General features: G+C 42.9%; 1 protein-coding gene across 1 annotated transcript in view; it reads left to right on the plus strand.

Moving 5' to 3' along the window:
* The first annotated feature begins 5,088 nt into the window (after positions 1-5,088).
* The window catches only part of LOC311005198 (mothers against decapentaplegic homolog 3), a 28,323-nt gene continuing 6,008 nt past the window's right edge, over positions 5,089-27,403 (plus strand). Inside the window, exons 1-5 of the mRNA XM_083997551.1 lie at positions 5,089-5,863; positions 24,235-24,428; positions 24,715-24,849; positions 26,154-26,279; positions 27,113-27,325. Coding sequence (XP_083853677.1) covers positions 5,661-5,863; positions 24,235-24,428; positions 24,715-24,849; positions 26,154-26,279; positions 27,113-27,325 — 871 coding nt within the window. The 5' untranslated portion in view covers positions 5,089-5,660. The remainder of the gene's footprint in view (positions 5,864-24,234; positions 24,429-24,714; positions 24,850-26,153; positions 26,280-27,112; positions 27,326-27,403) is intronic.

The following is a 27,403-nucleotide window of genomic DNA, read 5'->3' on the forward strand; positions in this document are numbered from 1 at the left end:
TTCTAAGAGACACTTTTGTTTGTTTGTTCAGTGTAAATAAATGCACAGATTAACAGCAGTTTGTGACTCCAGCCATCAACCTTCTGACAAGAATTCCACATTTATTTGACAAATATATACTGTAGGTGGCTAATATCCATCCATCCATCCATCCATCCATCCATCCATCCATCCATCCATCCATCCATCCATCCATCCATCCATCCATCCATCCATCCATCCATCTATAAGTCCCATCTAAGCTCTAAATTCTAACACCCAATACCAACATCTGGTTTCCATGCTGGTACAAGTTTAATTACATCAGTACTGTACATCAGAAAAACCTCATTTCCGATTATGATCAGTTGACAAACAAACCACATCCTTATCTTTCATCCAGCAGTAAGAAGAAGCAAGCTGATCTCTGATCCATCACAGTAAACCTGTCTCCATAACAAATATACATTTACAGTAAGTGAACCATTCCCATAGTTCTTACAGTAAATCCAAAACCTGATACATAGGACTTGTAATTTTCAAACCTAGCTTTACGTGTGACTTACAGTATATTTACACAGGTTGCCACTGAGGTTTTTGCTGAGTGACAGGCAAATTATTGTAAAGCGAGAGGAAAAATATCTGTCTTCCTGTTATTCACAGCACAGCGAGTTGTGCAACAGCCTGAAGTTTCAAAAGATTTGTCACTGAGGACTTGTGAAACACAAATTGTTTCCTCTGCTCAAGTGGATTAACTGGTGGAAACAATGGCCACGTGTTAATACACATTTACGGAGGTAAATGTGTATACAGATGTGAAACAAGTTCCAAAAAGAGTGCAGACAAAAGTGGAACAGAGAGAAGAAGGGAAGGCAAAGTGTCATTTGTAGAGTACTGAAGTGAGAAGGGAGGGGCTGGCTGCAAGTGGAAGTGTGTGCGTGTGTGTGTGTGTGTGTGTGTGACAGTTATGATGTCGGGCCTCCGGTACAACATGTGCTCTACCAGTCAGTGGATCTGTCAGGAGCTGTTGAGCGATTGATGACTTTCTCAGAAAGAAAACACAGTGTCACTGCATTATTGCCAAGGAGATCGGGGAAAAACACTTTTATATGGTTCTAGTTGATTGCCTGGAGCTTTACACTCCACGTGCACAAACATACCTGAAATAAAACCCACTTGCATTTCACACATAAATCAGCTATCTCCAAACAATCCCACACACAGACTGTGTTAAATTTGCAATTTTGACAAATACTGAGCTTAAAAACTGTAAAGAGATTTTTTTTTTTTAAATATAAATGTGTTACTAAAAGACAAAAGAGAAACTTGGGACGACCTCACCAACACTTTGTGGTTGTGTAAACCAGTGGTTCTCAAAGTGGGGTTCGGGGACCCTCAGGGGTCCTTGAGAAGGTTCAAGGGGGTCCCGAACTTTTTCTTGAAATTTTAACACTTTATTTTTTCAATAAGTAGCCTATTACATTTTTTTCCCCAGAAATTTCTCTAAATCTTTTCAAAATTTCACACCATTGGCCCTAATTTGAACGTACATTGACTAAAAAAAGTAACGTTATTCAGTCTCAGAACAAATATTTGTGTATTTCTGGTGTTTGTTTCAAAATGTTGTCCAATGGGGGGTCCGTGGTCTAATTTGTGTCAGTTTAGGGGTCCTTAATCTAAAAAAGTTTGAGAACCACTGGTAAACTAGTAAACTAGAAGTTTTATATATTTTTCACCTCATATTTTAGGTACTTTATCCCAGAACCAAAGTTTACCTATTTAAGATAACCTATTTTCTTACACACAAAAGGAAATTTTAAAATGATGCATTGTTGAAGAACAACTGTATATAGTATAAACAGTATGTAACAGAATATACTGTAGTTTCGCTTTAGTACTGCATAAACATTATTAATCCAAGAAAATCTGACAGGAGAATGTTGTGTAATGTGTATTGATCATTGCATACTTTTAGGATCTCAATATTTCTACAATCAATGAAAAATATTAAACCTATCAAAGTCTTTAGAACTTTTCAAAGACGCTGGAGTTAATTATGTGGAAGCGTGTATTAAATAATATTGTGTAAAGTTTGCAAATAGTGGATTTTTTAAATTATCAAATCCTGAAGCTTCCTAAAATTAGCAGTGGATTTATGATATTATGAGTTTTAAAATGTTCTTCTCAAGTGTAGTTTTCTCCTAAATCTGACCAAAACATTGGGTCATCTGCGTTGTTATCTTATCTGACCAGAGACCCACAGTTTAATCTCTCTGCTTCTACTCCAGTGGGACACCAGCTGACATCACACACTCACACACACACACACACACACACACACACACACACACACACACACACACACACACACACACACACACACACACACACACACACACACACACACACACACACAGGACCAAGTCCCCTGAGGTTGAGGCCAGCACAATGTCATTATCATCCATCGGATTGTACGTGGTCACTGCCCATTCAGTCTTGCTGACGTGCCTTTTGTGCTCAGTAATTCTTCTCACAGAAGCCCCCACGGCCCCCCACTCTATACGATGTCCTACCCCCCACCTACTTGGGCCCATCTGTAATCCCATCCCCCCATCCTGCACCCCCATATCCGCCCTGTCTCGCCCTATACACTTCTCCAAAACAAACCAGCTGTCTTGGCCGGTCGTGTCCCCTGGGGGTGTAAACAGGTGCCGAGAGGGGAGAGGGTCCGCGGGGCCTCAGCATGTGACACATGGCCGCACGCTCCTCCAGCCCGCTCCTCCAACCTGCCAACACACCAGAGAGGGAGAGAGTGCTGCCTTTTACAGCTGTAGACTTGATTGTTATACCACAGACACAGAGCTGTTGATGGCCATTAGTACGAAAACCACCACATATTAAACCCTCTCGCTGGGTCAAACTATCAAAACACACTAACAGCATGTTTTAAAATCCTCCAGTTTTATTATAACAAGGAGTATTTTTTTTAACTCAAGACATTGTTGTGCAGTGTAAAATATATTCATCCCCAAAAAAAAAGAAAAACTGTAAGTATAAAGAAAGAACCTTGAGATGCCTTTAGCAGATAGAAAAATATACACTGATGTGTGTGACCAAAATAGATAAAAGGAAAGGTGTCTGTCCTGCTGAGCCTCAAGCCAGCTGTATTTTTAGCACACACTACACACTGTGCACAGAGAGGGGCACGGCTGCATGCATGTCAGTGTGGCGGTAGGCCTACACACATACCAAAATGGTAACCATAAGTCAATGCTACTATTCTTGTTCCACTGTGAACTGTCAATGGAGACAGTGATTAAAGATTTGTACTTAGAAAACAAAAGACACTCGGATGAGAAAAAAAAAACGCGTGTGAACTTCATTTCATGTGCAGGCCTGGATCGTTTTTTTTTTTATTTGACTTAATCACAGAGTTCAGTATAGTGAATGATGGGAAAGAAACAGGTGACTAAATGTTTTGATGTGTAATTGAATGCACTGGTTTTTCTGCTTTGGCTCGGCAAGGGCTGACGCCTTTTTTACGCATCACACTGCTTTGAAAACTGCACTTGGTGAATGAACACCCAGCAAGTGCACCCGTCTCTTTGTGCAGAGGATTCACAACTTTTTACAACTCTTTCAAGCACGCGCAAATAGGGCATCCAAGTTTGGAAAACGGTCTTTAACACAATAAAAGTCTGTCTTTTGAAGCTTGAAGAACAAAGGCAGCCTCACACCCAGAACTGTCCGACTATCATTCTCTCTGTGGTGAGCTCAGCTGTGCTATACACTCTATTGTACATCTGGCACTTTGACTCCTTGACACTGTGTGTGTGTGTGTGTGTGTCTGTGGGCCACTGGGTGTGTGAGGGAGGGGGATGTACGTCTGCATGCGTGTGAGAGAGAGTGTGCATATGTCACACTATAGCTGTGGTTTTGGGGGCTGAGTCGTGCAGCAAACCAAACTGCCACCTTGTAGAGGAGGTGTAGTTTGTTCGTGCCTCTGACAAGCTGAGGCAAGTCAGCGGCTCAGCTTGTGGGTGTGCGTGACTTCTATCGTCTTCCATCTTACCACTGCTCCTAAGTTATTTACCCATGTGGAGACAAACAACCCAGCAGCAATTACTGGAAAGTCTTGTGTTTAGAGATGCCGAATGTCAAACCCCATAAGCCTTCGTATAACAAACATACACACACACACATACACAGGGATGAATCCTTATGCAACAGCAGCTACAAACTGCCAGTTGCATAATTAAGAATATGTGGATTTCCAAAAATAAAATGGAAAAGAAAAAATGAGTCCATTTTCCTTTTAAAGTTAAAAAACTAAAACTTTATTACTCTGTGGAGGGAAATAAGAACATCATGGCTCTCTTTGGACTATAATTATGTTGCACAGATAAACTGAAACAGATGGATGATTTAATTTGGGGAGTTTTCAAGACTATTCACAAAGAATAAATAAAGCATTTTTGCCTTTGGAAATGTAGTTTTTGCCCAGTTTAAACAGAACCTCTGTATCTTGATTAGATAGCGCCATTCTATCTGGGTAAACTGGGGTTGTAGGGCAAAAATGTATTGTTAGGCCCCAACCTTCATCTTTTTCACCATCTTTTTGTCACCCAGAATTCAACCTGTTTGCCTATAGCTATAATCCCACAGTGGGAATAAAGTTGCCTGTATAAATATGAGTAGGTAGATCTAATGGAATCTTAGATAAATTAGCAAGCTATAAAAGGATGAAGCCTTTAAGGGCTCCATGGGGTCTTGGGCCCCAGAGGCAGTTACCCACATTCTTGTATGTAGCCTTGCTCAGTTCTGTAAATATTTGAAATAAATGCATAAATAATGAAGGCTTGATTTAATCTAACTTTCAAAATCTACTCGCAATAAACTGTTTTGCTAAGTATTACATAAGTCAAGCCATGTGTGTGTGTGCGTGTGTATGTGTGTGATTTTGACAGCCTGTTTAGTTCCAGCCACATGCAGTTTTATCAGTGAGCAATAGCAGGGAAAAGGCAGGGGGATTGTGCAACATCAGCGCTGCACATTTGGCCAGCTGCTCAGACTGGCCTTTCACGGCTCTGCTGTGCAGCCTGAATGGGACTCTCAGCAGCAGCCCCCTGCATTAGCATTTGATGCAGACTTCGAGCAGACTTCAGTCGGCGGACTCTGCACCGCGGATGAACTTGACAAAACTTTGCTGCTCAGGGTGTTTAGTGCATCCGGAGTAAAACGCTCACCGAGTACTTTCACTTTGGTGTTTGAACTCTCGAACTAGTCGAAAAAAATCGTTGCGAGGGTGTGACTCAAGTTGAAAATACGTTAAAAGAGCAACGGTTTGAAGGAGTGCAGACGGGACTAGGTTTCTTGGCGGAGGAGCACTAAATCCACAGCGCAACAGTCTCTCTGTGCACAGTCCGCCGCTGAGCTCTCTCCAGACGGACTGAGTGCGCTCAAACTGAGGGGTTTAACTCCGGGATGCTTCCGTGTGGCGTTTAATAAACAACAACAACCGGACTCCAGCTGAAACAACCGCCTCCCTCTCCGCTGTTTGGGCCGTTCTTCTGAAGAGCAGCCGCCCGCCATCCCGCCCCGCGCGCCCGTCCGTCCGTCCGCGTTTCGTCCAAAACCGACCGGACTTCTCGACACTGGAAGGACTTAACTAAAAACTCAACATGTCAATTTTGCCTTTCACTCCCCCCATTGTCAAAAGACTTTTGGGCTGGAAGAAAGGGGAGCAGAACGGCCAGGAGGAGAAGTGGTGCGAAAAAGCCGTGAAAAGTCTGGTGAAGAAGCTGAAGAAAACGGGACAGCTGGACGAGCTGGAGAAAGCCATCACCACCCAGAACATCAACACCAAATGCATCACTATACCGAGGTAAGCGGGGAGGAGGGCCGGGGGTTGAGCGCTGTGCTGCCGGCGGCCGTCAGAGCAGCATCCCGGAGGGGAGGGGGGGCAGGTCAGCCTTGTTGTTACCCACAAACTAACCGGGTCCCGGTCCCGGTGTCTGCCTGCTCACCTCTCATCCTCCATCGACCGAGAAGGTGACGTTTCCACTTGGTCCCTCGTGCCCGTGCTGCAAACTATTGCACACTTATTATACAGTAACATGGTGGCCGGGGGGGTATGGTCGGTGATTAACGGGCTAACGCTGGTCCAGTAGGACAGCTAGCTCCATGCCATCAGTGAAGTGAGTTCACAAAACAAGTTGTTGTTGTTTTTCCTTGCAGTTTCCTGTCATCAAAGCGTTTAACTGAAGTGGTGTGGTTCAAAACGGACGGCATGCAGTGTGCGTGTGTGTGTTTGTGCATGGACTGGCCAGCAGCGCACATACAATGCAAAAGCACAAATGGAGTCCAAGTTATATAACTTGGCCTTAATCTGGGACGCTTTCTAGCTGTGTAGTGTTAGTGCGTAGGCGACTATGGAGCTGAGCTCTTTTATCTCCTCGGTGCCTCTGTCAGGCTCTCTCTCTGCAGGTCTCGAAAGTTGTTTTTTTGTTTCTTTTTCACGAAGTTGAGAGGTTGATTTCAGCTTCCTGAAAAAAAAACTGTGCATTAGAAGACATGTCGAAGTCTTTGAGATTACTGATGGTTAAATACAGACTAGAAGTCGGGATGGTGTGACAGAGGGTTGTGGTGCTGCTGCTGCTGCTGCTGGAGAACGCTGGTCAAGGTTGAGTTCTAGTCAACAACAGCAAACTGCTGTTGTAGGTATGGGTAATAAAGACTAATCATTTTCAGCTGGGTCTCCATGCATTTTCTGCCAGTTGTTATTACTTGATGATTGATGCCATCAGAACTTTTAATGATGCATGGCCTGGAAAAAACTATTAAATAACTTAATAAAATATGTAGATTCTATTGGGTTTTACCTTTTTTAGTGCAGTTGAGCAGTTTAGCTAAACTCTGTGTGCAGTTAAAGGTTTTACATTTAACTTCGTCATGTCTGTCATGACCTATGTTTATTGGGTTCATTTCCTATTGTGTGGTTGTCTTACTGGTACAATAGTAGAGCACTCACCAGTGTTAGCCTAGATCATCCACTGTGTACCATGTTTAGAAAGTTGCATTGCCATATATAAAGCAAATACTGGGGTCTCGTCACTAAAATGCCCCCAAACATTTATAAAAAATTTCAAAATGTCCCCACTGGAGCACTGTGCTCCATCAAGGCCAATGTCAAACAACACTCACCAGGGTAAGTCATAGTAAATGATCCTGCCCCACTTTGAATGGGTTCTTCCCTGATTCAGGCACTGTGTCCATCAAGTTCAACATCACATGACGTCATAGATGGATATAATAATAACATTAAAGGGATAGTTCACCCAAAATTAAAATTTCACTCATTATCTACTCCCCCTCATGTGGACTAAGGGCTGGGAGAAGTTTCAGAGTCCTCCGTGGCTTCTCTGAGTTACAGCGGGGCTCCGTGCAGCACTGCATGTCCATATGAAGGTTGAGAACGGAGCTCACTTTTCTTTGTCCAAAAAGACACACCAAAAAACATCCAAATACCTCCATGCTGCTCATCTGTAATGTCCCTCTTGTATTGAAGCCCCAACATGAGAAATTGTTCCGAAATAAATTAAAGGTTGTTTGTAGCGGAAGCTCCCAGTGTTGCTCTGCCGGAATATCGCGTGATTTGCGGAGCCGTGAACTGGGTGTCAATGCAAATTGTGCGAGATTTGGACGGACCAGGAAGAGCAGTGCTGGGAGTTTCCGCTACAAACAAGCTTAAAACATATACTGATTTAATTTTTTTCGGAACAATTTCTCATGTTGGGGCTTCAATACAAGAGGGACACTACAGACGAGCACTATGGAGGTATTTGGATGTTTTTTGGTGTGTCTTTTTGGACAAAGAAAAGTGAGCTCCATTCGCAACCGTCGTATGGACATGCAGTGCTGCGCCGAGCCCCGCTGTAACTCAGAGAAGGCACGGAGGACTCTGAAACTTCTCCCAGCCCTTAGTCCACATGAGGGTGAGTAGATAATGAGTGAAATTTGAATTCTAGGTGAACTATCCCTTTAATAATAATAATTATTATTATGTTCCGGGGTCCCAAATCTCAAGTTGAAGTCAAGTCTCAAGTCACTGCGTCCCAAACTGAAGTCATCATCTCTGATTTATTTTACATCCATTAAAATGTATTACATTATTATTACATAAGTACATGTTGTCCAACCCATGTACAGCACATCAGTGAGGGTATGGCTGAAATTAGGCTATTAGTTATAGATCAATAACTTAACTAGCAGAGAATAAATCAGCAAGGATTTTTGATCAATCATCATTCAGTCAATCATTTGATAAAGATTTCAAACCCAAACCCAACTATCAGATACTCACTGATTCCAACTTTTCAAGCACTACAAACCTATTACTGGTACTGTATAGTAAACGGAATATCTTGTACTGTTGGTCTGCTTGTCACATCAAACAATATATCTCCTTGGAAACACTTGGGAGATGATCGATTAGTAATAAATGAGGGTAGTTGACCTCTCGATACAGTGTGAATATGTTGATATGAATATGATATAATATAATGACAGGTTAAATCATATTGTAACAAAACTTGAAGAGTTAGGCCTATTTCAAAGCAGGATTAATGAAGCCATCCGGTTAGCATCAGTCAGGTGTAATTCATAGAGTGCCAACAGAGTGTGTGTCCACAGCTATTTTAAAGTCTGCACTATTTTTTGTAAGTTGTAATAAGTAACAAAGAAAGTCTCAAAGTTTTGCTCCTTTACAAAAAAGCAGTCACTTGCATCTGTGGGTAATTTAGACTTAATAGCACCCAGTGTGTCAGATGGAAATTGAACCTCACGCAGGGCGCTCCCACATTCTTGATTGCCACAAGTGTGCATATCACAGCTTGCACAGGCCCGGGCCAGCATTGAGAGTTAAGCCTACCCGGAAAGTTAAATAATGTTTGCCGTGATCCAGGTTTCATATTTCCCACCAACTAATGCGGAGGGGAAGAGGCACAGTGCATTAAGATGACCCCAGATCAGAGTTGGCTGTCAGTGTGGGCTAACACTGTCCCTGGAGAGCTGCTGTTTCTATTAATTCCCCTACGTTCTGGCCCACTGACAGCAGCTGCCTGCATGTTCAGGCCTGTCCGTGGAGGGGGGGGGGGGGGGGGGGTCAGCTCCTATCCCTCTCTGACACATGAACTCCCAGATGAGGCTCGCCGGGCGGCCGCTACCCCTCTTGCTGTGATGCTGAGCGGTGCAGGAAGCAGGCCTTCATGCACTCTGCATCGATAGAGTCAAGAGTGGCAGCCTTGTGGTGGAAGAATAGATCAGGTATCTGCTGCGGTCATTTCAGGGAGGAAACAGGTGAATTACTCATCACAGCTGATTCAGATCATATCTTCATGAGCCAAATACCAAGAGGAGATATTGAAATCTCAAGGTTAATGTTTTCCTGTTTTGTCAAACAGAGTTAACGATGTTTACACATTTTTGTCGAAAGCCACTCCTTCCTGTGAGTTTTATGTCTGTATTACGTCTCTCATAGATCATACTTAGCAGCTGTTGAGCTCGCCAGACAGTAAAAATGAGCTTTTGGAAAGCCAGCTGATTTAACAGAGCTGTGTGTGCTGCTGAATAACATTTAAAATAACACGTCAAACTGCCTGACTTTGGTTAGATACAGTTATTTTGGGGTGTTGGTTATGTGTGTGTCTGTGTGGTTGAAGTGGCACTGTGGCGGCCTCCACGTGTGTGTGTGTATATATATATGTTTCCCAAATGTTTACAGTGGAGATAAAGTTTGCATCTCATTAAAAAAAAACATTAGTTGCAGTCACGTTGAATTGCAAAGTTGAAAACAAAGTGTAGAGTACAGTATATAAGGGCTGTCCTATCTCCTGGGCAGGGCTACTGCTTTACTTGCCTTTTAGGTCACTGTGGTTTTTGACAATGAGTTGTTTTTGCTTTTTTTTTGAAGAGCACCGAGCAAAGTGAACGCTGTCCAAGTTCAAGCCTTTAGTCACTCAACAACGAGCAGTTGTGGCATTGTGGTATTGACCTCGCTTCCCTCCCTCCTTTTCTCTCTGTTTCTCCTTTTAAAACGCTCTCCTCCTATGAGCTGTAAACTGGGGTTAGTCACAAACATTGGTGTGTAAAGTGCGTCAGTCCATGAAAGTCTTACCAGTTTCCAGTGGTGTGGGGGCGTGGAATGGATGTGAAGTGTGGTAGCCTGCTTTGGCTGAATGTGACAGGATGACTAACCAATGACTTTCTCGGTGCATTTGTAAACAGAAGCCAGGTCTGCTTCAGATATCCCATGTGGTGTTGGTCAATATCTAGCACAGCAGCTCAACAACTAAACACTCGTACAGAGAAGCTACCAGGGAGAGGGTCGGGGAGGTTTGGTGGGTCGACAAAACACCACGCTGCTGCTCTGGTCCCGTTTCCCTCTCCAGCCATTAATGTTCCTTTAACTTAACCAAGATGAAGAAGGTCCCCTGAGCTAAAGGAAGCAGTAACTCTCACACAGACCACAACGTTCCCCTAATTTTAACCAATGACTTTCTTAAACCTAAACCATGACCTTTTCTGAACCTGAACTAAGCCATTACTGAGTGCAAGTGTGCCCACACCTTAACCATAGTGGTGTCAGGACAGGAACTCCAATTTTAAGTTTGCAGTGATCCGTAACTGCACCAACAAACAGAAAACACTCACGTGAAGACTATTTCAGACTTGTCGGTGTATTTTGTTCTCTAAGCCATAGGGGATGCAGACGGTTGAACCAAGCGCTGATTGACGTCCTATTGCAAGTTATTGTTCAGTATTTATTTGAAGCCTCTTCTTATGGTGCAACAATGGCACACTTCAAGTTTCCAAATTGGTCACTTACTCAACACACCACATCAGATGTGTTGTTTGAAGTGACTGCATACATCTCAGGCTACACAGGCCTCAACAAGCTCCTCTGTGAACCCTGAGAGACGGATGGTGCACTCTGTCAGAGGCACAGTTAATTAGTCAAGTGCTTAGACATTCAGTGAGTAAATCTTGAACTTTGTCTGGAAAAAAAGGATGGATTATTTCCTGAGATGATGAGACTGATTGACCTTAACAGACTGTATAAGCTGCACTACATCTGCTATATGAAAAGAAATGAATCCAACGTTGAAAATGGAAGGTGATAACTTCTTGCGTTGTCTAGTCTTGTGAGCCAAATGCCAGTTGTCACATAAACATGGCAATAGTCCTGTCATGTTGTGACAGAGACAACTTTAACTCTACTATGAGGAAACCACACAGAAAGATACAGCCATTAGTTTGATGCCCTGACGGTGGTTTAATAGTTAAGTTTGGGCTGCGCAGGAGCTCAAGGAGCAGTTTGGTGGGGGAACACTGCTGATATATTAACGGAAATTATCAGAGGTGTGTATTGCGCGTATGTGTGTGTTGTGTCTTCTTTTCCCAGAGCCTGGGGGAGTGGATTCCTCACTCCAACCTACCTGAACTTACTCTGGGCCTGGGCCAGTGCTGGGTAGTGCTGCTGTCTTGTCCACACACATCCCTCCTGGCAGCAAGACTGCTGTCTGATTCATGCTGCTGCATGTCAGGACAGGAGGTAGGGAGTGAAGAGGTCCCAAACACAGAAATGAAAGATGGGATAAGACAAGAGACACAGGGAACAGTAAGACTAGTATGGCCATTATTATGAAAAATGGGGAGGGAGGAAGCAGATGATTAACACAAAAAAAAAGAACAAGCATCACCTTCCACAGGACAAAACCTCAGTCCACAAGTGTGGTGCTTTAAAGGGTTGTTGAGACTCATGGGGGTTGCAGACAATTTGGAATAAGCTCAAGTTCAGAGTAAACAGTCGTCTCATGGGTATCCTCTAATTATAGAAACCTGTGGTTACATTTGGAGTAAAACCTGGTTAAATAAGACCCAGAGCCAAAGTGGAAAAGTTGAGTTGTAAGGCTGAGTATTGAACCTCAATACTTTTTTGGTACTGACATAAATATATCTGTGTCCCAGAGAACCGGAAGCTGGAATATAAAGTATATTTGACATAATGTGTGGTCTAATAGATTCAAATCAAAATAGTGTGTTGTTTTCAGGCTTATCGTCTTCTTTATCTGTTCATGCTTTGGTTAACATACTGGGCCATTCCACGGGTATCAGTTCATGCAGTAACACCAGCGTACAAGTGTGAGTTGTTATCAGCCAGATTAATGCTACAGTGTTAAAGGCTCTGATGGAGGGGCAGAGGTAGAATGAGAGAAACTGTGCCAGAGATAAAAGGGGAGTAGTGAGCTCTGAAGAGGAGCTGGGAATTCCCACTGTGTCTGGTGCTGGAGGGGAAGACCTGTCATCATAGCAGAGGAATGTGCTTTAATCAGGGAGGACAGCTCATAAATGATAGACAGGAGAGAAGACAAAATAAAAAGAGAGAAAGCGACATAGGTGAGCAAAGAGGCTGAAATTCGAGGGGATCAGGGTGTGAAAGGGAAAGGTAAACCAGAAAGCCGAGGGTTTAGGTGAAGGAAGTGGAGGAGACAGAATATTTGGCAAGAGCCGAGTGCGACGGATTCCCCGGCTTATCAGAGGGAGAGCATGGTTAGTGTGGTTTGCATGAAAATAAAGAAACACGCTAATAGCTGAGATAGAACTGGTTTGTTTTCCTGCTAGACGGCAGTTCAACATCAAATGAAGTGTGTCTGTGTGTGTCTGGATGATAGATTAAATACACACAGATAACACATACACACACACACACTGCAGCTTCTATGTGAAGATATTGGGCCTACTTTGTTTCATACTCCCGTAGTAATACTGCACATCATATATACAATACACACAGCTGTCCTACACATTCTGCAATTTAACATAGAGCTACAGCAGCAGCAGCAGCGGAGGTGTGTGCATCCTGTCTTTAGCAGCGCACACTGAACTATGTGTATTTGTGCTTCCTTGTGAAAATATATTTCCTGTCTGTTTTCTACTAGTCAGCCATCATATTTGACACATGCTGCTGTTTTCTCACAGTGATCACAGACAGTTTGCTCTGTGCACGCGCAAGGTCACCGTATGGTCAATTGGTCAGCGTTAATTGCAAAATAAAAACAGAAGAGGAGTCCTGGTACTGTTGTGTGATCAGAGGTTTGCCATCTTCTCTTTAGCACGCACAGTCTCTCTCACTCAGCGAGGCTGTTTTCACGTCAGGTATCACACCTGAGTCATCTGAGACGGCATTGTCTGACAGAGACGCAATACAAGACAGGTTATAGAGAGTTTATGTGTGTTGTCTGTCTGTGTGCGGTTGGCTGCTCCACCGACGGCAATAATTGACCCTCTTCAGGATTTCTCACATTGTTTGATTTGCTCGACAGAAATAGGATAATGCTCTGAGTCAAGACATGCACAAACACAGGGTGTGTGTGTGTGTTTACCAGAGTTATAGTGGGAGAGTTCTGACTTCATTGGCTTCAGCCGGATGTAACTGCTGAATGGTAATTTAATTAAATAGATGGATAATAGCTGGAGTCATATAGTGGCATAATAATATTGAGATATTGACATTGTAATATTACTGATGTTTGAATGAACTGTTGAACGATTGGAATTGAATTCACAGTAAATCACATAGGAGTGTATTTAGTGTCTTCACAGTTTATTGTGCTAGACTTTCAGTTGAGATTTTCTATATGTGATTGTATATGTGTGTGGCTGTGTGTGTGTGTGTGTGTGTGTGTGTGGTTAGTCAGCTCAGAGGAATGCTCTCTGCCTGCCGGGGCCTTGAGGAGGGCGTGGGCTGCTGTTTGGTTTGTGGCTTGCACCAGGGGTGGAGGGGGTTAGAGAGACAGCGTTGCCTCAACTTGGCCCCGGCCGTCTCACTATCTGCGGGGGAGTGCGTGTGCACGTCACAGACGCACACACACACACACACACACAGAGTCACACGCACAGAGACACGTTCACCAGACAACAAACCTGCCTTTGTCCTCCACTGGCCACTAGTGCTGCTGCTGCTGCTGCTGCTGCTGGACTACAGCTGGATATGTGTGGGAAAACAACTTGACATGAAGGAGCAGGGCTTTAGGTGGAAAGAGGGAGATTACTTCTAAGCCACAAGCACAAGTGAAAGTCTGAAAATATAGAAATTGAGTAAGAGACGGCCGAGAGGTTTGGTGAAAGATAAGCAGTGTTGTGATTCCGTAGTGGTCCATGGTCTCACCGAAAAGCCTCAACAGATGAGTCATTAAACATGAATGTTTGTAGGACACTAGTCGGGGGGGAAAAAAATCACGTGTTGAGCATTTATTTTATTAAGTTGTCTGCAACAATCTGCTCTCAAGATGAGAGCAATGCTTTAGTCAAAGAAGAAGCAGAATTAAGTTTCTGTGAGGCTCTCCTTGTGTTGGGCACAGCAGACTAGGAATGGCTTCAGTAGCTGGTTCCTTTACCCAGATCATTTAGTTTTATTATGAACTCTTATCAAATCTTCCATTCAAATTCTCAGTTGAGTGTCTTTAGCCTCTCTCTCTGACATTTTGAGTGACCACACATTTGTCAGAGCTTATTTTTCTGTGCTGAAACCTGTAAAAACGATTTCTAACAATAGACATGATGGATTGGATTAAAAGACTTTTGTAAACTTGCTCTTGAATCACGTATCATATTTCCTGCCAATTGAACGCTATTTCAGTTCTGCTATGGCTGCTTGTTTTATATTTGACACCGTCTTTAATTTTGACATTTTTTATTGACTCAACCTTCAGTTTCTTCTGGCATTGGAAATGTTTCCCAGTCCAAACCATTGGACCGGGAAGTCCTTGACTTCTGATCAAGGAACAATAGTGAACACATAATCGTCACTCTGAGAATATTCTCATTTTTGTGTCTTGTTGTTGTGAATCAGACATGAAGTGCTTCACCACAGCTTATTTTTAGCCACATCTCATCTTACATAGCTCAGAATCAACAGTTATTCAATAACATAAGATGTGGGACTGACCATGGGATTTAAAGTTATTTAGTAAATGCCCCTCCAGAAGAACAGATATGGTTGATAACCCAGCAACAAAAGACATAACAGAAAGCAAGCCATAGGTCTGGTTAACGGTAGGAATTTGCTGTAGATCTGATATCCAGGTGGAGGACGGGCCATCACTGCCCACACTCCTACACCGTCTACTGTAGGAAAAATGATTTAACTGGACTGTGGGGAAAAATTATTGATGACTTGCATCTGGAATATTTTCAGTCATTCATCACTTTGATTCAGAAATAGAGATACAGGCTGCTCAGCTCATTGACCATTAGCAGTAAAACTAATGGTTGCCAGTCCTCTATCGTCCCAGACTCTGTTATTTGTCGTCTAGCCCTGCCAGTCGTCTGTCTCCTGGTTTCTTATTTCACATTAGACCCTCCTTCACTGGTCCCAGCACACTCCAGCCCTATGATATCACCTGTGGGACTGAGCTTTTCTCTCACACTCTATTCTTGGTTTGCTTCCTTCGCCCCCACAAGCCCCCCCCCCCCTTCTTTTGTAAGAAAAAGAGAAGTCTGATGGCTTTTCCAGAGAGAGTGGGAGGTGTGTGTGTGTGTGTGTGTGTGTGTGTGTGTGTGTGTGTGTGTGTGTGTGTGTGTGTGTGTGTGTGTGTGTGTGTGTGTGTGTGTGTGTGTGTGTGTGTGTGTGTGTGTGTGTGTGTGTGTGTGTGTGTGTGTGTGTGGAATATGTTCCTCTGTGTGATTTGCTCCACTGCCGGTATGCACTCGCAAGCCAAGATTTGTGCACTTTGAGCATTTTCTTTGTGCGATAAAGTCGATCACTGCTGGCGCACAGTGATAAAACATTTGTTAACCAAAGCAAGTGAGAGTGAAAACTATTTTCACATTATTAATGTGGAAATAAAAGGATTTACCAACTGTCAAAGAGGTAACACTTTCAGGGACGACACCAAACTGAGATGTCCATTTCTGATGAGTCTCTTGATTGTTCTCTCAAGTAAATCTCTCAATTAATCTCAAACAGCATTAGACTAAAAGCTGCAAATCCACATATTTGAGAATGTGTAACTGCTTCAGAGTGACTGAAGTGACTTAAGTCCTGTCAAATGTAATACTTAATGCAGTTCATTTTCATTATATAGCAGCTATAGAGACCACACGTGATTGTGTTGGTTGTTAATGAGTTTTCTCAGTTGAAGTTAAACTAACATTTAACCACCTCCCTCCAGCTCAGATGGGAGAGGAAGAGAGGGCTCGAACTGCAAGCGTCTTTATTTTGTAATTGTGTAATAGAGTTACAGTAAATCAGTGGTTGCAGATTCCTTGAATGCTAGCACATCAAGGGATGAAGTTGATAGTGAATAGTCATACGAGAACAGGTTCAACAGGGCCTGAAAATGCCTTCATTAACATGACGTAGGCCTCTGGTATAAAAGGAAGGAAGTGCAATAGAAGCAGATGAATCAGTTTTAGGGGAAATGAGATCTACAACACTGTGGGATTATACTCTTTGTTGCTAAATCACTCGTGAAATGCACTGAAATCCACAGGTTCTGTGAAGTGTGTCAGGTTTGAAAACCCAGCTCTTTAATCATCCTGGTCTGAATTAGTGAATGATTGGTGTTTAGTGTTGTTGTTGCTGGAGGACAGCAGTCTTCTGCTGCCTGTCTCTGGCCTGTCTCTGGACCGCAGCCCTGTGGCTCGTGGCTGCACAGACTTTATGAAAGGCACAAAGGCCAGTTCAGCTGCACCACCGCCACCCTCAGCCCTCACTCAGCACTGGGACGAAGGCGTAGTGGGACAGACGGAGGACAGGGAAGGGGGGAGGGGGGGGTTAAGGGGCCCAGTCACAGACACTCTGAGCTGCCCTGAGCTGTTGAGACAGTCTGCCAGCCCTATTGTCCAGCAGCACCCTCCTTTCTTTATCCATCACCCACTTTGTCCTCCCTGCTCTCCGCTCTAAAAGGACAGATTGTGACTGGACGTCCTGATTTATTAGTAGGCACTGAAATGGACAAGATTACTTATCTTATTTTATTTCAATTTCATAAAAAGACTTGACCCTAAAAGGCGTTAAGTTTAGCTCACAGTGTTTGCTGGCACTTTTTTTTTAGTGAGCTTAGCTTTTCATTTGAGTTTGAATCTTGGCAGAGAGTCGTAAAAGGTCCACGTCAAAAGGTCTTAACCCACAAGCAGTGTGTGTTTGTGTGTGTGTTTCACACTGCTAGGACCACAGTGTATATGTTTGTGTCTTTGTGTGTAACTGGACATGCCTCAGAGTGTTTGTTTTGCCCCCCTCTCCCCTCTCCCCTCCTCCCAGCTCAGGGAAGCTCAATCTGCTCAGTCTCAGTCTGTTTTATGAGTCAGCCAAACTAACATTCACACATATCTAAAATGTGTGTATCTACTCCTCTTCACCAACACACACACATTTCCATATCCTCCTCCCTTTCATCTTCAAACAGTCTCTTTACGTAGTCGATTACTAAGTGTGCAAACCTCTTGGAAGCATAGTTACTTCATCTCAGCATTGCACATACCCTAGTGTGTGTGTGTGTGTGTGTGTGTATGCACAGATTGCACGGCCCACCATTGACAAAAACAGATGTGCTGGTTAGGGCGTTGAAGTCAGCCTCAGCATCGGCCTCAGGTCACAGAACACAATGATGTCAACACGATTTCCCCTCAGGCAGAACAAAAAAAAATCCATACTAATTTGTCCCTTTCACTTTCTGATGTCAATGTCCCTCTGACCGTCCCCGGACAGAGGGACGTCATACGCTGACTCTTGTTCTCAGTCAGAAAGGGAACCAAGGCGACCTGAAGATGTTCAGTAGTGAGCACGTTTTAATGAACTTCACTGTCACAAAGGTCAGCAGAAATCAGTCCTGGACATAAGCAGAAGTTACAGATATTTTCACTTCTCAATTAGTTGATCAGTCTCTCAACAAAAACGAAACTATTGGTGTTAAGATTTGATCAGTCGGTGAGTTTCCAAACAGAATTGCTGTTGGACTTTCAACCTTTCAAATGTGGACATCTGCTGTTTTTATTTCTATGATGTGATAGTAACTAGGATGCTTGGACAATTCACTGATGAAGAAGAAAATAATTCAAAGACGGATCAATATAAAATAACCATTAGGGACAACCATGGGACTGATTTTCTCGATTTGATTACAGTTTCCTGTTCTATTCAAAGTCTAACTAGGTCAAAACCTATGAGGAGCTGAAGCATTTTCCTGATGCCAGGTTCAGATACAACTCTCCTGCTCACATAAACAGTGTCAAATGCAACAAAATCACAATTCTGCCGATGTTACGACACAACAATTAAAAAAAATGTTGTGACTGAAACACAGTTAAAGATGCGAAGTTAGCAACTCTGCCTGCAAACGTCCCCTGGTGACGTGTCAGAGAAACTGTTGCTGCCAGTTCATTACGAAAGAGCAGCAGCCAATGGGGAACTCCCAGCACTCGGTCCGCCGACCAATGGTGTTACGTTATCACCAGGTCGCACAGAATCGGACTGGCCAATTGTGTAACTGCATCAGTTAGTCAGTCAGGTATATGGTCCAGCTAAAAATACACGTTACATCAAGTTGAATACAATATTTTAACACAGGTTCACATCACTTAGTAGAATTAGGCTAATTTTGTTGTAAAACTGGATGAAGAATTGCATTTAAATTCATGTTGAATCCAAAATGTGCTTACTTTTCCCTTTTTCACTGTAAATGAAGATTTTAAACCTGTGTTTTGGTAAATTTCACAGCTTTCTGATATTTTACACACAATGCTTCATTAGCTCCTCAGAGGACAGGGTCAAATTAACAATCACATCACTTAGTCTTCTCCTTAGATCTCTTCACTGGCTCCTGGCATAACTGGAAAGAGTCTGAACAGCAATTATCTGGTGACACACACTGAGGTTAAACACCATTCATCTCAGCTTTTATTGAGCCACTGTTTACTTAATTAAAAGCCAAGCATTTGACAAATGGAGAAAAAAACACCTCATTCAGAAGAGAGCATGAAAGAATATCTATTTGTATTCATGTTATTTTCTCAGAGTGAGTTGTGACTTTGCCTGTAAATAAAATCAGTCTGTGCTGAACAGTTTCTGGTGCCTCAGGGAGCAGCTGAAGGTTGAAAACTCCTGGACTCAATTCATAGATTCTTGGAAGCCTCCAGATCCCACCCATGTCCCTCCAGTCTTCAGTCTGGAGCACACACACACACACACACACACACACACACACACACACACACACACACACACACACACACACACACACACACACACACACACACACACACACACACACACACACACATGCAGAGAAGCCCAGGGAATTTGGGGTCATAGTTTCCCCCCTCTGCCTCCCCCCGTTACATAGCTGAAGGACTCTGAGCTTTCAGAGCTTTTTAAAGTGTTTAGCAGGAGGTGGGATGTTTAGACAGTGTCACTGGCTCTTCCTCTCAACAACAGGCCGAGGCTTGGCTGTGGTGCAGGAGTGGTTTTTTACTGTCACAGAGGTGTTTCTCATCAAAGTCTCATTCCGCACGTCATCATAAATCTCCTCAATAAAGTGAGTCAGTCAGATTGAGAAGGGTATGGTGTGTGTGTGTGTGTGTGTGTGTGTGTGTGTGTGTGTGTGTGTGTGTGTGTGTGTGTGTGTGTGTGTGTGTGTGTGTGTGTGTGTGTGTGTGTGTGTGTGTGTGTGTGTGTGTGTGTGTGCCCGGACCTGTCTGTGTGTTTCATAAACACTGTGTTTTGACTGTTGCCGTTGGTTTTTCTTCTTTTTTCATCTTTCGTTTTATCTGTAGATATAGATAGATCCTTTGAAATGTTATAGTCTGAAAAAACATTGAAATAACACGTCAAAGTTGAATGATGTAGAGCCACAGCTTTCATAGTGTTGTGTTTGTGTGTTTTATTTATTTATTGTGGCCATTTCATGATTTTTTGAATCAAGCAATGGATGAATTAATACATAGCATAAACGGCAGGTCAAGTGATGATGAAGATAATCTTTCTAAAACTGTTGTGTGTATTTTGCGAGGAGCTCAGATATGAACTCCTGTTTCCCACTCAAACACAAGAATGTAAACAGATGTTGTGCTTATTTACGAGCAAACACTACAGATCAGGGACAGATGACAACACCTCGAGAAGGTGAAGATACAGCGGGCTTCACAACAGCAAGGGCAGTAAGTAGGACAGCAGCTAGTCAGTAAGGCCTCAGCCTACACACAGCCCAGCCCCACCAAACACCCACTCAGCAGCAGGGACACACACATACCACTGACATCAGATCAGCCCTGTCTGAACGTTTAACACAGTAAGCAAACACCTTACAGTACAAGCACAATAATCCAATCCTGCTTTATATTTCTTTGTATCTTTTAACACTAATTTGTCTGTGGATAATGTCAGAGAGGAATTTCTCCAAGGTGCACACAGTTTGTTTTGTAATTAATCTTCGTTTCCTGCAGTCAGTGTGTGTGTGTGTGTGTGTGTGTGTGTGTGTGTGTGTGTGTGTGTGTGTGTGTGTGTGTGTGTGTGTGTGTGTGTGTGTGTGTGTGTGTGTGTGTGTGTGTGTGTGAGTCTACATGTGATCACTGTTCCTCTTTGCAGATGTATTTTTCATGTGTTTCCCTCGTGGCATCATGAATTTGGACAGTTTCCTACGGTTCACTTTTTTGGTTGCCTTTGTAACTGTGATTGAGTTGTTACTAAGCCACAAACAGGTTTTATGTTCGTTTTATTTTGTCCAACTCTTGTAAAACCGATTAGCTTTAATAAAGGCATGACAACTTTTTCTCTTTTTTTTGTTAAGGGACTTTTGAGGCAACTTACTGAGGTTACTGAACAGAAACACTGCAAAGTAATGCAACGTGTTGAAGGGAAAGCCTCTATAAATCATGACTTGATGCAGGCCAAACACAGGAAAACTGCCATAGAAAAGAGGAACAGCAGTCACAAGTATCACAAGGCCTTCACACTTACCACAAGTCATCCAACTAAAATGTTGACAATATTGCAGTTCTGTACTTGAATGCAAAATAAGCCAAAGTGTCAATTTATTTGTCTCCTCTCATTCAGCAGTATAGCATATAGCCTATGTCCCTATATCAAGATACTGTATAAGATACATGAAATACCCATAGTAAGATTTTAATTTAGTTTCCATATTGTATAACTGGTTAAACTTAATAGAGAGCCTAAGCGGAAGCAGGAAGTAACGGCGCCATGGGACCTCAACTCTGAAAAACTCACCATTCAAATGAATGAGACTGAAAATTTTATTTCGTGATCCGATTGAATTGCGCCATGAGAAAAAAATATGTCCTCTACCTGTTTAAAACATCACGTTTCATGAAGAGAAATCAGCCGTTTATCGTAAAACGGCAACAGAAGAATGTATTTTGTGTAAAGACCGCTCCACGGACTACAGATCTGTGTCCCACAAAAAATACGTCACCAACCGACACGGGAAAGGGCGGCATTTGGTGTGTGACGTCACCTACGCGACTTGTAGTCTTTCTGCTTACAGATTCTTCTGAATTTTATTCTACAATAGCTTTACAACAAACTGCTGATTTCTCGGGATGAAACGTGATGTTTTAAACAGGTAGAGGACATATTTTTTTCTCATGGCACAATTCAAACGGATCACGAAATAAAATTTTCAGTCTCATTCATTTGAATGGCGAGTTTTTCAGAGTTGAGGTCCCATGGTGACCGTTACTTCCTGCTTCCGCTTAGGCTCTCTATATTTAACCACATAACATAAACTTAACAAGTTTTTTACAAATGTTAATTATCTTTCTTCTCATTCTGGGAAAGTGGCCTCAGACTTGTGGACGTATAGCATACTTTGGGATGTATATATTTGTATTTGGGGTCAACCAATCATCAGCTTGGCCGATAACTTCACCTGATATTCACCGTTGACTTGACTGATAAAATCAGTGTACGTTAAAAGGCGCTCTTTTGACCGTCTTCTTGCCTGAAGTCACCACTCTTGGCTGTGTAACAACGTCCCGCCCACTGAACCAAGATCTGTGGTGGAGTTTGTGTTATTCTACAATTATTTAAGGTTTTTTTTATCACAGATTTTCACAGTGTCCAAAACACAAACAAGCAGTACTATACTGTATTCAGTTTGTGTGTTATTCTGATATAATTTTGAGAACAACATTTTCATTTTTATTGCAAATGAATATCGGTTCTAAATAACGGTTTCCTTGATTAATTATAATTGGTATGGGCCCTGAAAAAACAAACAAACGTCTTGGTCGATCCCTAATCTGTATGACATAACGTATGTCTATAAGCATACGTACACATTTGTATGAGTTAGATGTGTATATGCATATATGTCTGATCCACTATATTCCCAGATAGAGATATTCCTGCTGTGTTAGTTTGCAGTTTGTCCTTGTGGGAGCAGCCACTTCTCTCAACACAGATCAGATCAAAAGCTGAGTGGTGAGCCAAGATCTGTTTTTTGTCCTGGACTGAAAAGGCCCGGACTTCTTTGATCACACACGTGTCTGTGTTGTGTTACATTGTTACGCTCTTAGCCATTACGTAGCCTATTTATTATTCTTGTCATTATTACAGTTATTAAGTTGCTCATTTCCCTTTCTTATGTGTCAACACTCAGCAGTGATGCTGCTGTGGCTCACTCTGGAAAACCAGAACAAGCTTTAATAGATACACTACAGCCTATTACTAATGTAGGAAGAAGTGCCGTTTTATGGGTCATTACTTTACTTACAAACCTTAAATTCTCAGATGGTCACAAATTCACTGCTGTTTCATAAACTGTGCAGCCTAACTTAACTTCTCAGACAGTAGATAAGCCACCGGGCCTCAGCTGTGGAAAGTTTCTACTGTAGAAGTTTTGTAGAGTACAGTCGAGTTCCTCTGGATTCTACTGACTTTTACTCGTACAGGATCAGTTTTTACATTTTGGGTTTGGGTTTCTTCTGGGACATTTTTTTAGATCCTGAACTTCTCCAGCTTTCCTCCAGCAACTGCCTCCATCTCCAACTGTCTGCTGGTGTGCACATAAAGTACTCGGACACCATTTGAAAAATTCAACACACCAACCCCCCACCCTAACACACACACACACACACACACACACACACACTCCCCCAGCCCCCTTTTAAAGTACAGAGCCAGTGAATGAAAGCTTTTGCCATGAAAAATTAAACCACTATTCATCACTTGCTGGGTATATAATAGCTGACCCAGATGGGGCACTGCTGAGCTTTCATTTGTAACACACTACACAGACTTGTTTTTATTTGGAGGACAGATATTTGTCCCTCTGAAGGGCTTTAGCTTAAGCCTTTGACCCTTACTCTGTATTTGTGTGCTAGTGGCTGAGATAGAAGGGACATATGTGGCTGTTGCCTCTTGCGTAATGTTTTCTTTTTTTCTTTTTTCTTTCATGGGTCATTGTGCTAAGAGTTTACAGGCTCCAACCCCATTATGTCAATCTGCAGCGTCAAACTGCATCTTATGAATATCTGACGGCCTAAATCATCACCCTGCCAATGCAGAGTGCAGATGTTATACAACACAATGAAATTCCTGTTATACATAACGTAATCTCATTGCCGGGTGTTTATTATTAGACATCACCTCATAAGCAGCGCACACACAGCTGGGACCCTCGTCAGTAGGAGGCAGTGTCAGAGGCCGGACTTAGCAGCAACAGTCCCACACCAAGTGTTTGATTTGTGTTAGAGGACACAACTGTGTATGCTGCTTTCCAATATATGTTCCCCTATACTCTATATCTGTACTGCAAGCTACACTATCTCTCCTTCATTATAATATACTGACGCCTGAAACACTGACTTGATATAATATTGAATATTAGGCTATTTGCTTCACGTTTCCTTGGAGAATTTTATTCTATTGTCCCAGTATTTCTTTCTCAATATTATAAGTATTTGGGATTTGGACTAAAAGCCACTTGCCTGTATTTTGTATTACCAACCTAATCTTTTCTTTAAAATGTCTATGTCAGTGTCTTTTTTTCTGACATCTGTTTTTATGCATTTCTTTTTAGTCCCCATCTAGTCTGATGTTACGTAACATGTCACACATACCAAAAACAGAAACTTTTAATTTGGCTAAAAAATGCTTGTTAAAAACATAACTGGTGATTCCAAAGACAAATGATTGACAAACTGGTCTTCCTCTGTCCCTCCTCTTGTCTGCAGGTCTCTGGATGGCCGTCTGCAGGTCTCCCACAGAAAAGGTCTGCCCCACGTCATCTACTGCCGTCTGTGGCGCTGGCCCGACCTGCAGTCTCACCACGAGCTGCGGGCGGTGGAGCTGTGCGAGTATGCCTTCCACACAAAGAAGGACGAAGTGTGTGTCAACCCATACCACTACCAGAGAGTAGAGACGCCAGGTATGATGAGCTGGGGTTTAAAGGAGGAAGTTTTACACTTTATCCAGTTTCTTCTTTGTAACCAAGGCACACGTCTATAGTCTTGTTTTTATCTCCAGGCTCTATCAGGTTTTTCTCCTGTTATATATTGCTCATAACTTTGTTGTTTTCTGATGTTTTTTATCATAATGTAACCGTTTTGTTTTTATATTGTCTTGCAATATGTGTTTGTTTTAGTTCTCCTCTTAAGTCTCAGTTGCAGTGTTCTAAGGAACTGACTGTGTCTATTTTTATGTCCACTACACAGTACTCCCACCAGTGCTGGTGCCCCGACACACAGAAATCCCCAGTGAGTTCCCACCGCTGGATGACTACAGCCATTCAATCCCTGAAAACACCAACTTCCCTGCTGGAATTGAGCCCCAGAGCAACTACATACCAGGTACCAGCAAGCCTCCTTACAGGATTCACACCAACACTCAGCTAGGACCATGACGGATGTAACAATTTACTTTTATATAAGTCTAATTACCCACAGTATCCCAATGCCCAGCTGTTAAAGGACAATTCCGGGCAAATTCAACTCAGGGGTGTATTTTCCTAACATTTTAGGTCTAAAAGAAGGAATCTGAAGATTTTCAGTTTAATTGCTCCTGTTTTGCGGTAGTTGTGTCTGTCCCCGCATCGCCACGGCAGCAATGAATGGGAGCTGATGCAAGTTCTGCTGCTTAGGCTGTTTACATCCCTCAACGCCACAATTTTTTTCCACAGACAGCGTCAGATGACGACTCAAACATGCACCGAGAAGTTTATTTACTCCATGCAAGCCGACGTGTTTGTAAAACTAGATCTAATTCAAAGTCTCCCGGAGTCTCGCGCGAGACCCAAGTTGCCGTCCCATTCATTGCTGCCATGGTGATGCGGGGACAGACACAACTAGCGCAAAACAGGAGCAATTAAACTGAAAATGTTCAGATTCCTTCTTTTAGACCTAAAATGATAGGAAAATACACCCCCGAGTTGAATTTGCCCGAAATTGTCCTTTAAGATTATATTATACATGGATATGGCAACACATCACCTTGTTGTGTTTTCTGTTGAATCATCTTGTGGACCAGCACTTGTTTAGACTATTGGGGCATTGGAGTGTGGTCTGTATTAGGTAACATTAGGCTGATCATATGAGCACTGACCGTTCTGTTCCTGCACCTGCATCACACACACTGTCACATTCTGAGTGGCCTCAGATCACACCATTGTTGCTGCGCTCTGTCAGAAAACCACTGATTAATCCAGATTGGCTGTGGATTTGAATGGCCAGTACAACTTTAAGACTGACACAGTGATACATTGTTACACTTGTGAATGGATAAACAATTGTTATCTAACATGGCTTCAGTGATTCCCTCCAGCCCAGTGGTAAACACACATCAGATTGTAACAGCTTTGGAGGTGGACTTACTCAGAGCACAAGTTCAAGTAATAATTCCACAGCACTGAAAAAGCTCTGTTATTTCATGAGTAGAGGTGTGAAAGTATTAGCATTACCACAAGTAAAACTGCATAATACAATGAGTCATAGTTGGCAGGGGAACGAAACAAAACTTTCTGCAATTTATGTTGATTTTATGTAATTTAATTATTTTGTATTGGCCAGTATTTACTCTTTTCTGTCTTCATGTAGAGATGTTGTTGGGAAGCTTGCCACAAACCTAATGAGATGTTGTCTGTGTGTGTGTGTCTCAGAAACGCCACCACCAGGCTACCTCAGTGAGGATGGAGAGACCAGCGATCACCAGATGACCCACAGCATGGACACGAGCTCCCCCAACCTGTCCCCCAACCCCGTCTCACCCACACACAGCAACTTAGGTACGGACTGCGCGTGTTTGTGTACTTTTCTGTCTGTCTGCGTTTACTTACAGACAAATGATTCAATAGCGCATCTCCCCAGTGGGAATTCTCTGTTTGATTTAACTCCACTTTTGTAAGAGGAAACCAGGTGATGAAAGAAGCCTTTGTCCTCCCCGCACCACGTGAGCTGCCGACCGGGCCAAGACACCATCCAGCCGACACTAACATCAATGACAATATCCTACGTTTATTCTATCAGGATGGAGAAACGCCAGGGGGCTTGGCTGGAAAGCAACTGGTGAAATAACAAAATCACACCAGTTTCATTTGGCAGTGGCGTCCGGCTCTGTTCTGAAACTTCAAAGCCAAGGACAAAATGTTGAAGTTGTTAGAGAGTGGTCATGTCGAGGAGGGAAAAAGAGCAAATTACCAAAACCAGTTGAAGTTACTGAAAACTATTGTGGATAAGCCTGTAATTTGACCATTCTGGCTGCAGCGTCCCATCAGTGAGGGCTGAGTTTCCACATTTTGTCTGGTGAAAGCTTCTGGGAAATAGCGTATGGGTTTGACATTTCATGACGCAAGCTCAGCCTGATGTTTTCTTTGCTGGTGTTTTTCTTCCCCCTCTACATCCACCTCAGCCCCTTCACTCCCCACGTTTCACCCCCATAGCCTCTTCATTGTTGCTCTTCATTCCTATTCTGTCCACCGTGGACTTTATTTCTCTGATGTTGTCTAAGTCTGTCTCTGTTACCTGTTTGTTTCAGTCTCTATAGTTTCTCCTCCAGCTCTTCCTTTATTCTTGGTTTGATTCATATAATAAACGGTGTTTCTGTGTCTCCCTGTGTTAGACCTTCAGCCAGTGACATATTGTGAGCCGGCCTTCTGGTGCTCTATCTCTTACTATGAGCTCAACCAGCGGGTAGGAGAGACCTTCCACGCCTCACAGCCCTCGCTGACGGTGGACGGCTTCACAGACCCCTCCAACTCGGAACGCTTCTGCCTGGGCCTGTTGTCCAACGTCAACCGCAACGCATCTGTGGAGCTGACACGCAGACATATCGGTATGGCTGCAGTCGGGTCATAGTCTTTACTGACACACCTGTACTATACAAATAATACATGAGACACTGCGCTTTGAC

This window comes from Trachurus trachurus, assembly GCF_905171665.1.
Source record: "Trachurus trachurus genome assembly, chromosome: 3".
NCBI classification, from domain to species: Eukaryota; Metazoa; Chordata; class Actinopteri; order Carangiformes; family Carangidae; genus Trachurus; species Trachurus trachurus.